This window comes from Oncorhynchus masou, chromosome 5, assembly GCF_036934945.1.
Source record: "Oncorhynchus masou masou isolate Uvic2021 chromosome 5, UVic_Omas_1.1, whole genome shotgun sequence".
NCBI classification, from domain to species: Eukaryota; Metazoa; Chordata; class Actinopteri; order Salmoniformes; family Salmonidae; genus Oncorhynchus; species Oncorhynchus masou.
The window spans coordinates 61,735,740-61,749,688 of NC_088216.1; the positions used below are offsets into that span (position 1 = coordinate 61,735,740).

Consider the following 13,949-nt stretch of genomic DNA (forward strand, 5'->3'; position numbering starts at 1 on the left):
AGGAGTTGACTTCTATGCATTTGGTCAGTAATATATCATGATTTATGACCGTGTATTTGCCTTCTAGTTTCACTATAGGCCCGGCTGATAAGGAACTGTTTATGTAAGGTCCTAAATATCGTTACCATGATGAGGACTGGGGGTGGAAATTCACCTTGGTAACCTGAGTCAGTACGGTAAGAAGTCATTATTGGACTGCACTCCTTTGGGGATATAGGAGCACGTGATTGCAGCTGAACACAGAAAAGATAACAACCAAATTTATTATTTTCCAAAAAACAAAACCACAACTTAGAAAACATACAGAAAAGGTAAACCTTTAAATTACACAGGCTCTTATAAACAAAATAAAATCTATCTATATTTACAACAGCAGGGGTGACAACAGGTGACAGTTCTCTTCTGGGTTTCTGTCATAATTAGATAAACATGTTTCTCTGATACAGTCTCTATACAGTGCCATCCCCTTGGCTCTGGGTTGAAGTTGTCCTTAACATAGGCAAAGATGTAAAACTGACCATAGATCAGTGGCCACTTCACCCTGCTCACCAAATGCTTTACAACAGTGTAACAGCAACTAACCACAGGCCTGCCTCAGTTAACAATACAATTACACCACAAATCTGACCTCTTTTCTGTCCAGGACATTGGGATACAGCCTTCATCACAACAGTCAAATGGATTCCTATTCTGTTTTTCTCCATCTGCACTGATGGGTTGAAAACCTTCCTTTCACCTGTCCAGTTCTTTCAGGTCAGCGCAGATGGAGACGAAGCGACATTAAGACTATTGAGATGGAGCACTGTTGTGTCAAGGCAAACTGCAGTACATGGACAGAGCAACATCTGTGGTCAAGACAAGAGGCCATGGTGTCAGAATACACAGACAAAGGGTTCAGGCCAACCTTTGAGTTCAATACCCACACGCACACTCAAAGAAACACACATTTTACAGAACATTTGTATAACATTCTGTGACAAGTACATTGTAAACCCGTGTTCAAAATAAATTGATTGAAAGACATTATCCACACATCACATACAGCTTGTACATAACTAGAGAACAGAGAAGGATGAGATCAATCTAGAATAAGGGTTTGGAGGGAGATTCCTTAGACATTTCTCCTCATTACACTAGATGTCACTGCTGATCAACTACTATCGCAAGTGCAAAAACAAACACTGGGTGCATCCTGATAGTCTGAAGTGGCTTCCTTTTACTCCACCTGCACTGATGTGAAAGAACTCTCGCACAAGGAATCCCCCATATTGCCTTGTCCTGTTTTGTTGTCAGTGCATATGAAGGAGAGGATATAAGGAGACAAGTTTATACTTTAGACTACTTTGGTGCAGCCTGAGTCTGTTTGGAAAGGAGATGAGTGTTCAGTGAAAGTGCATTCTGACAGAGTGCATCTCATTACCTATGCTATTAATGGGGGTTATTCAATCTCTATCACCACAGACTAGGTCATCTGTAAATATTGGTAATAAAAAATGTTTAAAAAAAATCTTACTTTCTAGCGATCGGGATATTTAATGGTGCTGTGCCCATCCCAAACAGCAGAGGGCAGCACTCTCCCTCAGAATCAAAATCAGATCTCTACCTAATTACTGATACATGTCATTAGGGAGAGATCAGATGTTTCATACCCTGGCCCTAATATTTTTAAGGATAGGGTCTAGAAATAATAGATGTGTGTTTAGGGGAAACATCTATGTCAATGCCTTTTGGTGACAGTAATGAACCCCAAGTCTAATCCAGTGTATCTCAACTCATTCCACATTGTGAATGTACCTTTATTACGAGCAACATGGACAGACCAATCTATGATTCATGACCAATGATCTTTTAGATTCAGCTGTCAGACACCTTTAACGTCGTAACAAACAACTGTCTCCTACTAACCCTAACATGTCATGGACTCTGCTGATATGGTCATATCACATGGCTAAGATATAACCATTGAACTCTGACACACTTGATGTGGACCAAGATCCCCTTCATCACACACACACACCTTTTCATTCAGTTGTCTACACACACACACACACTACTTTCTCTCTGTCCCTCCCTCTCAGTCAGTCAGTGAGGAGAACTAGCTCTCCCTTACTCCTTTATCCCTATTAAAAACGCTCTCCCTCTCACTCAGTCAGTCAGTGAGGAGAACTAGCTCTCCCTTACTCCTTTATCCCTATTGAAAACTCTCCCTCTCTCTCTCCCTCCCAGTCAGTCAGTCAGTGAGAACTAGCTCTCCCTTACTCCTTTATCCCTATTACAAACTCTCTCCCTTCCTCTCTCCCACTCAGTCAGTGAGGAGAACTAGCTCTCCCTCACTCCTCTCTCCTCTGTCACTCTCCTCCCCCTCGCTGTACGGTGGTCTCTCCCTCTCTCTGTGGAGGGGTGTGGGTGTGATCTGCCCATCAAGTCTGCGAGGAGGCGGAGCCTCCAACCCTCGTGGCAGGTAGTGCTCCAATAGCGCGGGGTGGAATGGCACAGTCGGCATGGAGACCGTTCCACCGCCGCCTGGGTATTGGCCCTCGCCTGGGGCGTAGTGCAGCTTCTGCGGCTCTGAGTGACTGGAAGACAGACAGAGACAGGACGTTGGTGCTGGAATGTACAACAATTCCCAAATCCTTGTCTAAATCTGAAAGGACTGGATAGGTGTTTGCCCTGAGGCATGGTTGTATGTAGGAGTCTACCACCATGTCTCAGGACATGTCCATACCCAGAAAAGAGGACTGAAAAAAACAAACCCCTCGAAGCTGCTGTTACTCAAGAGCAGTTTTACAGTCATAGTGAATAAAACTCTGCTCTATTGTTGTCTATGAGAGAAGACATAACCAGCTGTAGGCCTGCATTTCTATTTAACCACAGTGGGTTTGTTTGTGTTCTTACAGAAAAAACACAAGGGACTAGAGCAGAGTTTGTTTCGCTAAGAGCTCTCTGCATAATATCAACTCAGGTTCTCTTCACTATCAGAGCCAATCTGTAACAGAACATCATCTCCAGTGTGTGTTACCTGTGTGTGTATGCCCCTCTCTGCTCCTGTCTCCTGCTCTTCATCATGGCTTTGTACTCGCCCACCCGGAGTCTCCGCCCCTCCACGATGCAGGTGCGTTTGGGGCGGGGCTTGTACTTGTAGTCGGGGTAACGCTCCAGGTGCTGTCGGCTCAGCCTGGCCTGCTCCTCATAGTAGGGCTGCTTCTCCTGGTTAGACATAGACTTCCATCTAGTTCCTGGAGGGAAGGAGGGACACAGACAAAACAGAGAGACAATGTCAGACTAAAGAGCAGAGGACTTTCTGTACAAGAATACATAGGCTTTTCCTAGTTAGGAAAGGGGGGGGGCTGCATTGGAGACGGGGCTGCAGCAGAGCGGGTCGAGAGCTTCAAGTTCCTCTGTGTCCAAATCACTAAGGACTTAAAATGGTCCACACACGTGCGCACAGTTGTGAAGAAAGCGAGACAGAACTTCTTCCCCCTCAGAGGTTGAAAAGGTTTGGCATTGGCCCTCAAATCCTCAAAAAGTTCTACAGCTGCACCACTGCTTGGTATGGCAACAGCACCGCCCTCTATCGCTTGGCACTACAGAGGGTGGTGAGGACAGCCCAGTACATCACTGGGACCAAGCTCCCTGCCATCCATGACCTTTATATCAGGCGGTGTGAAAGGAATGCCCGGAAGATCATTAAAGACAGCAACCAACCAAGCCATAGACTGTTCTCTCTGCTTCTGCATGGCAAGCAGTATGGGTGCATATGGTCTGATACCAATAGGTTCCTGAACAGATTCTATGCCCAAGCCATAAATAAGACTGTAGCCGTTAGCTATTTACCAGTGAGTTGACCCTTAGAAGTTAGTTTTTTTGCTCCGTCTATGCACACTCACACACAATCATCATATACGCTGCTTTTTATCTGTTTATCATATATGCTGATGCCTAGTCACCTTACCCCTATACATATCTACCTCCATCACTCCAGTATCCCTGTCACCTAACATACAGTTGAAGTCGTAAGTTTACATACACAGATTGGAGTCATTAAAACTCATTTTTCAACCACTCCACAAATTTCTTGTTACCAAACTATAGTTTTGGCAAGTTGGTTAGGACATCTACTTTGTGCATGACACAAGTCATTTTTCCAACAATTGTTTACAGACAGATTATTTCACATATAATTCACTGTATCACAATTCCAGTGGTTCAGAAGTTTACATACACTAAGTTGACTGTGCCTCAAAACAGTTGTGGCCAAAGGTTTTGTGAATGACAAATATTCATTTCCACAAAGTTTGCTGCTTCAGTGTCTTTAGATATTTTTTGCATGGCAAAGAGGGACTTTGCTATTAATTGCAATTCATCTGATCACTCTTCATAACATTCTGGAGTGTATGCAAATTGCCATCATACAAACTGAGGCAGCAGACTTTGTGAAAATTAATATTTGTGTCATTCTCAAAACTTTTGGCCACGACTGTACAGCTTGTAAAATTCCAGAAAATTATGTAATGGCTTTAGAAGCTTCTGATAGTCTCATTTACATAATTTGAGTCAATTGGAGGTGTACCTGTGGATGTATTTCAAGACCTACCTTCAAACTCAGTGCGACTTTGCTTGACATCATGGGAAAATCAAAAGAAATCAGCCAAGACCTCAGAAAATACATTATAGACCTCCACAAGTCTGGTTCATCCTTGGGAGCAATTTCCAAATGCCAGAAGGTACCACGTTCATTTGTACAAACAATTGTACGCAAGTATAAACACCATGGGACCACGCAGCCATCATACTGCTCAGGAAGGAGACGTGTTCTGTCTCCTAGAGATGAACGTACTTTGGTGCGGAAAGTGCAAATCAATCCCAGAATAACAACAAAGGGCCTTGTGAAGATGCTGGAGGACACAGGTACAAAGGTATCTATATCCACAGTAAAACGAGTCCTATATCGACATAACCCGAAAGGCCACACAGCAAGGAAGAAGCCACTGCTCCATAACCGCCATAAAAAAGGCAGACTACGGTTTGCAACTGCACATGGGGACAAATATCATACTTCTTGGAGAAATGTCCTCTGGTCTGATGAAACAAAAATGTAACTGTTTGGCCATAATGACCATCGTTATGTTTCGAGGAAAAAGGGGGAGACTTGCAAGCCGAAGAACACCATCCCAACCGTGAAGCATGGGGGTGGCAGCATCATGTTGTGGGGGTGTTTTGCTGCAGGAGGGACTGGTGTACTTCACAAAATAGATGGTATCATGAGGTAGAAAAATTTGGTGGATATATTAAGCGACATCAGTCAGGAAGTTAAAGCTTGGTCGCAAATGGGTCTTCCAAATGGACATTGACCCCAGGCACACTTCTAAAGTTGTGGCAAAAAGGCAAGGTATTGGAGTGGCCATCACAAAGCCCTGACCTCAATCCCATAGAAAATATGTGGGCAGAACTGAAAAAGCGTGTGTGAGCAAGGAGGCCTACAAACCTGACTCGGTTTCACCAGCTCTGTCATGAGGAATGGGCCAAAATTAACCCAATTTATTGTGGGAAGCTTGTGAAAGGCTACCTGAAACATTTGACCCAAGTTAAACAATTTAAAGGCAATGATACCAAATACGAATTGAGTGTATGTAAACTTCTCTATTATTCTGACATTTCACATTCTTAAAATAAAAGTGGTGATCCTAACTGACCTAAGACAGGGAATTTATGCTAGGATTAAATGTCAGGAATTGTGAAAAACTGAGTTTAAATGTATTTGGCTAAGGTGTATGTAAACCTCTGACTTCAACTGTGTCTACCTCCATCACTCCAGTATCCCTGCACATTGTAAATATAATGTTGGATACTGACCCTGTATATAGCTTCTTACTTTCTCCTGTTCTTCTCATTTCTAATTGTATTTCTCGTATGTTTTTTGTTCTACCTTGATATGTATTACAGTATTGTTGGGTTTAGAGCTGGCAAGAAAGGCATTCCACTGCACTTGTGCTCGTGACATTAAGACTTGAACTAGTTGGACACAGACTTTCAGAGAAAGGAGTTAGCTGAACTACGTTCGATGGGGAGGGAGGGGACGAGGAGAGGAGAGGAGAGGAGGGAGGGAGGGAGATAGCATGAGTGTCTCCAGTGCTCCACAATGGAATGGAATGTGAGTGTTTGGTCAGAGGAAAGGGGTGCGTGGCTGTATTTGTGTTTGTGTGTGTGTGTGTGTGTGTGTGTGTGTGTGGGCGGGGGGGTTCCTGTCACCGGGGGAAGCAGGTGGCAGATCGTGCCCTCGCTTGTCCCCTCTGTGCCAGGACTACAGGAGGTGACACACCCGGAATAGATATACACACACACACACACACACACACACACACACAAACAATATTTATACAAAGACTATACACAAACACACAATTACAGTGCTCATTGACTGACAGCATGTATGTGTTTTGCATGTCAATTCAATTTCATACAACTCTATTAATCCCAATTAGTGCATGCTGTATGTCCCGTGTGTGTGTCCATGCTCACCCAGTATCTTGCTGATGGAGGAGTTGTGCATGTCAGGGAAGGCCTGTAGTATACGTCGCCTCTCGTCTTTGGCCCAGACCATGAAGGCGTTCATGGGCCTCTTGATGTGGACGGAGGAGGGGGGACTGCGAACCTCTGCAAACAACCCCACACCAGGAGCAGACAGGGGGCCTGCAGGAGGGGGACAGTCAGTGGCCAACAACAAATCTACTTTCCTTCAAGTTCACTGGTAAAAGAACAGGAAACATGAAAACAAATACTAGACAAGAAATCCTCCATGTTGCTTTCTCCTGCTCTGTGTGTTCAGATCAGTGTAGATAAAGGAAAGGAGAACACATTTAAGCTATAGACTTACTATGATGCTTGCCCTCTACCATCTAAACCACATGTTATTTTTGATCAGGCAGTTTTGGAGGGCCTACCCTCAGAGTCACTGCTGTGGTGGTCCTCGTTGGTTTGGCGGGTTTGTCTGTTCTCTCCCCGGTCTTGGTGTGGCAGCCTGTCGCTGCGACCAGACTCCTTATGCTCCTACACAGAGACAGGGAGAGTTATATACACACACACACACACACACACACACCTGACAGACACCTGACAGACACAGGCCTACACCTGTACCCACATGGGTACACAAATTTGAATGTTGTGGCCGTAAAAAGAGATCTGAAGAGAGCATTTATCATTATCCGTCTCTCTCTCTGTGTGTGTGTGTGTTGAACAGCACTCTTTCTGGCTGAGCAGAAAGAGGTTTCTCATGTCAGCCGGTGTTTGAAAGCAGGGGTGGAAACGCAAAAGCAGGAAATAGAGGGATGAGGAGGAGAGAATTGTGTTTTCAACCTGAGGGAAGGAAAGAGGATGGCGGAGGGGTGAAAGACATAAGGACTATGATGGCACCAAATGCTCCACATGACATTGTCACTGCTGATGAAAGGACTTGTCTTGGAGATTTTGGTGCCACTGTGGAGTCCATGAAAAGTCTACATTTCAAACACACATGGCCGAACACTGTACCTATGACTCTGGAGAGAAAAGGAGGAGGAGAGAGAGAAGGCAGAGAGGAGGGGAGCGGTGTGTTGCAGTGGACAAAGGAGAAAGGTGAGTCATCACCAGTGTTTATAAGAACACATGAGTTTACAGCAGCTGTTGTTCCTGCTTGAGGACATGGCTGAGACTTTCTCAGTGTGTGTGTGTGTGTGTGTGTGTAGCTGAGACATTCTCCAGTCTATAACAGCCACTGTGAGACCACGGATCCCTGTAACTCTAAACCTGGCCCTGAACCCACCCACGACCCTAAGCCTGCGTGTGTGACAGGAGAGAGTGACTTTAGACAATGGCTTACCATCCTGGCAGTGCAGTCTCTCTCTCGCTCCCTCTCTCTTCCGCCCGGCCCATGACTCCACAGCAGCTGCTGGGCATCGTGGATGGCCTGGGTCACCACATCCCCCTCTCCCAGGAAACCTGTGAGTGAGTGAGTGAGTGAGTGAGTGAGTGAGTGAGTGAGTGAGTGAGTGAGTGAGTGAAAAAAAAAAAAGAAAAATCAGGGAAAAATTGTCATTAAAAGCTCAAATGGGCAGGGCACCGACAACGGGTTGCAAATGTCAATATAAAAGTGAGTCAAAGTATCGGAGTACAACCTATTGCATCTGAGAGGAAACGGGGATGGTAGCGCACAAGCCCTGAAGTCAAAGGAGGAACAGGTTCTCTCACTACACACACACAGTCAGGGTGTTGACATGTCTGAAGCTGAGGAATGGCATGAGCGGAGGTAGACGTGTGTGTGCGTATACATAAAAACAGTCAATTAGGTACACCCATCTAGTACCGGCCCGTAACCCCTATTTGCCTCCAGAACAACCTGAATTATTCGGGGTGTGGATTCTACAAAGGTGTGACTTTCAAATATTGCTCAATTGGTGTCAAAAGACCTAAGGGGTGCCAGGAAAACATTCCCCACACCAATACACCACCAGCCTGTACAGTTGACACCAGGCAGGATGGGACCATGGACTCATGCTGCTTCCGCCAAATCCTGACTCGGCCATCAGTATGATGCAACAGGAACGCAACAGGAACCAGGATTCGTTGGACCAGGCAATGTTTTTTCACTCCTCAGTTGTCCAGTGTTGGTGATGTCGTGCCCACTGGAGACACTTCTTGTTTCTAGCTGATAGGAGTGGAACCCGGTGGGGTCGTGCCCACTGGAGACACTTCTTGTTTCTAGCTGATAGGAGTGGAACCCGGTGATGTCGTGCCCACTGGAGACACTTCTTGTTTCTAGCTGATAGGAGTGGAACCCGGTGATGTCGTGCCCACTGGAGACACTTCTTGTTTCTAGCTGATAGGAGTGGAACCTGGTGATGTCGTGCCCACTGGAGACACTTCTTGTTTCTAGCTGATAGGAGTGGAACCCGGTGATGTCGTGCCCACTGGAGACACTTCTTCTTGTTTCTAGCTGATAGGAGTGGAACCCGGTGATGTCGTGCCCACTGGAGACTCTTCTTCTTGTTTCTAGCTGATAGGAGTGGAACCCGGTGATGTCGTGCCCACTGGAGACTCTTCTTCTTGTTTCCAGCTGATAGGAGTGGAACCCGGTGTGGTCGTCTGCTGCAGTAGCCCATCTCCGACAAGGACCGACACGTTGTGCATTCCGAGATGCCGTTCTGCACACTACTGTTATACTGCACCGTTATTTGTCTGTTTGTGGCCCGCCTGTTAGCTTGCACGATTCTTGCCATTCTCTTTCGACCTCTCTCATCAACGAGCTGTTTTCGCCCACAGGACTGCCCATGACAGTGTGTTTTTTGTTTGTCACACCATTCTTGGTAAACCTTTTCGTGCGTGAAAAGCCCAGTAGGTCGACAGTTTAAGATACTGGAAATGGCGTGCCTTTCATCGATGATCATAACAGACTCAGTTGCTTAGGTCACTCGGTTTGCCCATTCTAATGTTCAATCAAACAGTAACCGGATGCCTCGATGCCGGTTTGTCTACTTTATATGGCAAGTTACGGCCTTGTGACTGTCTGTAGGAGTGAACCATGTGTAGCATTTTCATGTACCTAACAAACAAAGAAATACAGTGTAGACATAGTTAATGTTGTAAATGACTGTTGTAGCTGGAAATGGCAGATTTTCTTTATGGATAATCTACATAGGCGTACAGAGGCCCATTTTCAGCAACCATCACTCCTGTGTTCCAATGGCACGTTGTGTTAGCTAATCCATGTTTATAATTTTAAAAGGCTAATTGATCATTAGAAAACCCCTTTACAATCATGTGCACAGCTTAAAACTGTTGTTCTGATTAAATAAGCAATAAAACTGGCCTTCTTTAGACTAGTTGAGTATCTGGAGCATCAGCATGTGTGGGTTCAATTACAGGCTCAAAATGGCCAGAAACAAAGAACTTTCTTCTGAAACTCGTCAGTCAGTCTATTCTTGTTCTGAGAAATGAAGGCTATTCCATGTGAGAAATTGCCAAGAGACGGAAGATCTCGTACAATGCTGTGTACTACTCCCTTCATAGAACAGCAGAAAAAAATGTTGTGATGATTATGTTATTTTAAAATGGACAAAAAAATGTGTGCTTCTTTCAAAAAGAAGGACATTTCTAAGTGACCCCAAACTTTTGCATGTAATGTATGTGTGTGTATACTGACCTAGGTTAAGTGCAGGCCGTGAAGGGCTGTCTCTATGGTTGTCCCTTGGTCTGTACCCACCCTGAAGAGTCAGCGAGCCCAGCTCAAAGATCTGCGGGCTGGGGCTCTTCCCCATGTCCATCCCCTTGGGCTTGGAGGTCAGATTCAGAGGCTGGCTGGCTTCCTAAGCGGATGAAAGACAAAAAAGTAGACAATTAGCGGTGTGTCAGCCCAACACAAAAAAAACACATTCCGAATACACTGCTTAGTGCAGTCAATATAAACACACACACACAACTTCCAATTCTCATCAAAGTAAAAAAAAACACACAAAAAACACACCCATGTATGGGGTGTGTGTGTGTCTTAGGGTTATGAATGACAGATTTGGTGTGTCACAGCATATCTTTCCTTTCACACCACTGTAGTGTTTCTTTAGTCTAGCCTTTTTTTTTGTCTGTGCTTTCTCTCTCCGGTCTTTCTTTTGTTTAGTGATTGTCTAGTGATTTACGTGATGCCCTTTTCCACTTGTGCAACAGTGCAGACAGAGCATGACTGCATTGTGCACACAAAGGCACACACACACACACACAACTGTGAACAGGGTGTGGTGTATTTGTTCAGTTGTTCACTGTCCCAGATACCAGAAACATGCATTGTTCATTTGGAGTGCATTGTTTTGACAGAATTTTCAAAGATCTCCCAGCCTGTATCTGTAGTATTAAGAGAGATGGCTTCATCGGGTACATACATACCTCAGGCCTTTACCAAAAACATGACATGCTTATAAAAATACAAATAACCATGTACTATAGTGCTGGATTCGGCATGCAACCTGTGCAATGGTTGCAGCTGTTAGGTGCAGTGCTTTCGGAAAGTATTCAGACCCCTTCACTTTTTTCAAATGTTGTTACGTTACAGCCTTGTTCTAAAATTGATGAGGAGAAAAAAAATCTGAAAGAATCTACACACAATACCCCATAATGACAAACCAAAAACATTTTTGCAAACGCTTTGCTATGAGACTTGAAATTTAGTTCAGATTTCCATTGATCATCCATGAAATGTTTCTACAATGTGATTGGAGTCCACCTGTGGTAAATTAAATTGATTGGACATGATTTGGCACACACCTGTCTATATAAAATGTCCCACAGTTGACAGTGCATGCCAGAGCAAAATCCAGGCCATGAGGTCGAAGGAATTGTCTGTAGAACTCTGAGACAGGATTATGTCGAGGCAAAGACCTGGCGAAGGGTGCCAAAAAACATGTCTGCAGCTTTGACGATCCCCAAGATTCTTAGAAGTTTGGAACCACCGAGACTCCTCCTAGAGCTGGCCACCCGGTCAAACTGAGCAATTCGGGGTTTGGCGTAAGCAGCATGAGTCCATGGCCCCAAAGAGAGAGAAAAAAATTATCTCAGGTCTGATGAAACCAAGATTGAACTCATTGGCCTGAATGCAAAGTGTCACGCCTGAATGAAACCTGGCACCATCCCTACGGTAAAGCATGGTGGTGGCAGCATCATGCTATGGGGATGTTTTTCAGCGGCAGGGACTTGGAGACTAGTCAGGATCAATGGAAAGATGAACGGAGCAAAGTAAAGAGAGATCATTGACGGAAACCTACTCCGGAGCGCTCAGGACCTCAGACTGGGATGAAGGTTCACCTAACAGCACAACGACCCTAAGCACACAGCCAAGACAACGTCAGAGTGGCTTCGGAACAAGTCTCTGAATGTCCTTGAGTGGCCCAGCCAGATCCCAGACTTGAACCCGATCGAACATCTTGACCTGAAAATAGCTGTGCAGCGACGCTCCCCATCCAACCTGACAGCGCTTGAGAGGCTCTGCAGAGAAGAACGGGAGAAACTCCCCAAATACAGGTGTGCCAAGCTTGTAGCATCATACCCAAGAAGACTCAAGGCTGTAATCTTTGCCAAAGGTGCTTTTAAATAGGAATATAATTCATTTAACAGCGCTTCAACAAAGTACTGAGTAAAGGGTCTGAATACCTATGTAAATGTGATATCCGTTTTTAATATTTATTACATTTGCAAAAAATTCTAAAAAAAAAACTGTTTTTGCTTTGTCATTATGGGGTATTGTGTGTAGATTGATGAGGGTAATTAAACAATTTAATCCACTTTATAATAAGGCCGTAAAGTAACAAAATGTAAAAGTCAAGGTTCTGAATACTTTCCGAATGCACTGTATAAAGCAGAGAAAACATGAACCTGTCTTTATTTTATTCCATCTGGAAAAGGTCTTACTGTACAGTACAGTATAGTTTTAGTATAGTAATAGATGAAAAGCACTACCTGACGGAAGGTACCACTGGGCCTTTTCACAGGGGTGGAGTGAGAGTTCTGCAGCAGCTGCATGGGATAGTCCACTGCAAAATAAGAAGGGGGAGATGAAAGCTCTTCTCTGTCAGAAGGGAACAGAATCAATAACATCTAGACATTATCTGTACTATCATCATGCCGACTCCACCACAGATTGAAGTGTATGAGCAGGGGAAAAGGGGGTTTGACTGAGGTTACTGACCACAATACAATCTGAAAGGGACTGCTGCTCCTTCTATAGCAACTTATACAGTACATAGCAACAAGATAAACAAAACCGAGGCGCTAAATTGACCATTGTTTTGTTGTTTCAGATTGACATTTATGATACATTAAAAGTCTGCAGAGATCACTTGATGTCAGCATGTTACTTTTTTTGTTTTCATAGTGTATGAGAGGATTGAGTGTTTATAATGAACCAGTGAGTAATCTAAACCATGTCACAGCCCACCAATGGGCCCCAATCTACCCTCCTTCTTTCGAAGCACTGCGACGGGGCCTTGGAATTAATGGAGAGGATGGCTGCCGTTTTACGGGAGCCATCCTAACCAATTCTGCTATTTGGTGTGTTTTCACATCGTTTGACACTTATTTTGTACATAATGTTGCTGCTAATGTCTCTTATGACTGAAATGAGCTTTGAGGATATCAGAACAGCGATTACTCACATCGAACTGGACAAAGATTTTATCTTTAATGAGTCCGACGCAAAGGATTTACAGCCTCTCCGAGACCAGGCCTAAATCGCCGTCATTCACGTGAAGAAAAGACGGAAATACAAGGAGCGGTGATCGGGGTGCCTTGTAAGAATTTGTTGGCAAGTGGGTAACCCGCCTTCACCATCCGTTCTATTGGCCAACGTGCAATCACTGGAGAATAAACTGGATGATCTCCGTTCGAGACTCTCTTAAAAATGGGACATGAAAAACTATAATATCTTATGCTTCACTGAGTCGTGGCTGAATGACGACACGGATAATATACAGTTGGCTGGGTTTTGTGCATCGGCAGGACAGAACAGCTACGTCTGGTAAGATAAGGGGTGGGGGTCTATTTGGCAATAACAGCTGGTGCGCAATGTCTAATATTAAGGAAGTCTCGAGGTATTGCTCGCCTGAGTACCTCATGATTAGCTGTCGACCACTCTATCGACCAAGAAAGTTTATGTATTTTTTTCGTAGCCATCTATTTACCACCACAAACCGATGTTGGCACTAAGACCGCACTCAACGAGCTGTAGAAGGCCATAAGCAAACAAGAAAATGTTCATCCAGAAGAGGTGCTCCTAGTGGCCGGGGACTTTAATGCAGACAAACTTAAATCCGTTTGACCTAATTTCTACCAGCATGTGCAACCTGAGAAAAAAATAATAATAACTCTAGACCACCTTTACAAAGCTCTCCCTCGCCCTCCATTTGGCAAATCTGACCATAATTATATCCTCC

The 13,949-nt window shown here is 44.5% G+C and overlaps 1 protein-coding gene across 5 annotated transcripts in view; it reads right to left on the reverse strand.

The window, feature by feature from the left end:
* Nucleotides 1-244: 244 nt before the first annotated feature.
* The window catches only part of LOC135540050 (transcription factor SOX-13-like), a 51,941-nt gene continuing 38,236 nt past the window's right edge, over nucleotides 245-13,949 (reverse strand). For 4 of the 5 annotated variants that reach the window (XM_064966367.1, XM_064966368.1, XM_064966365.1 and 1 more), the window contains exons 8-14: nucleotides 12,478-12,551; nucleotides 10,178-10,340; nucleotides 7,859-7,977; nucleotides 6,942-7,047; nucleotides 6,520-6,690; nucleotides 3,020-3,236; nucleotides 245-2,576 (exon numbers count right to left, since the gene is read on the reverse strand). In XM_064966367.1, the coding sequence (XP_064822439.1) occupies nucleotides 2,303-2,576; nucleotides 3,020-3,236; nucleotides 6,520-6,690; nucleotides 6,942-7,047; nucleotides 7,859-7,977; nucleotides 10,178-10,340; nucleotides 12,478-12,551 (1,124 nt within the window). In that variant the 3' untranslated portion in view covers nucleotides 245-2,302. The remainder of the gene's footprint in view (nucleotides 2,577-3,019; nucleotides 3,237-6,519; nucleotides 6,691-6,941; nucleotides 7,048-7,858; nucleotides 7,978-10,177; nucleotides 10,341-12,477; nucleotides 12,552-13,949) is intronic. The other variant, XM_064966366.1, reaches the window with a different exon arrangement.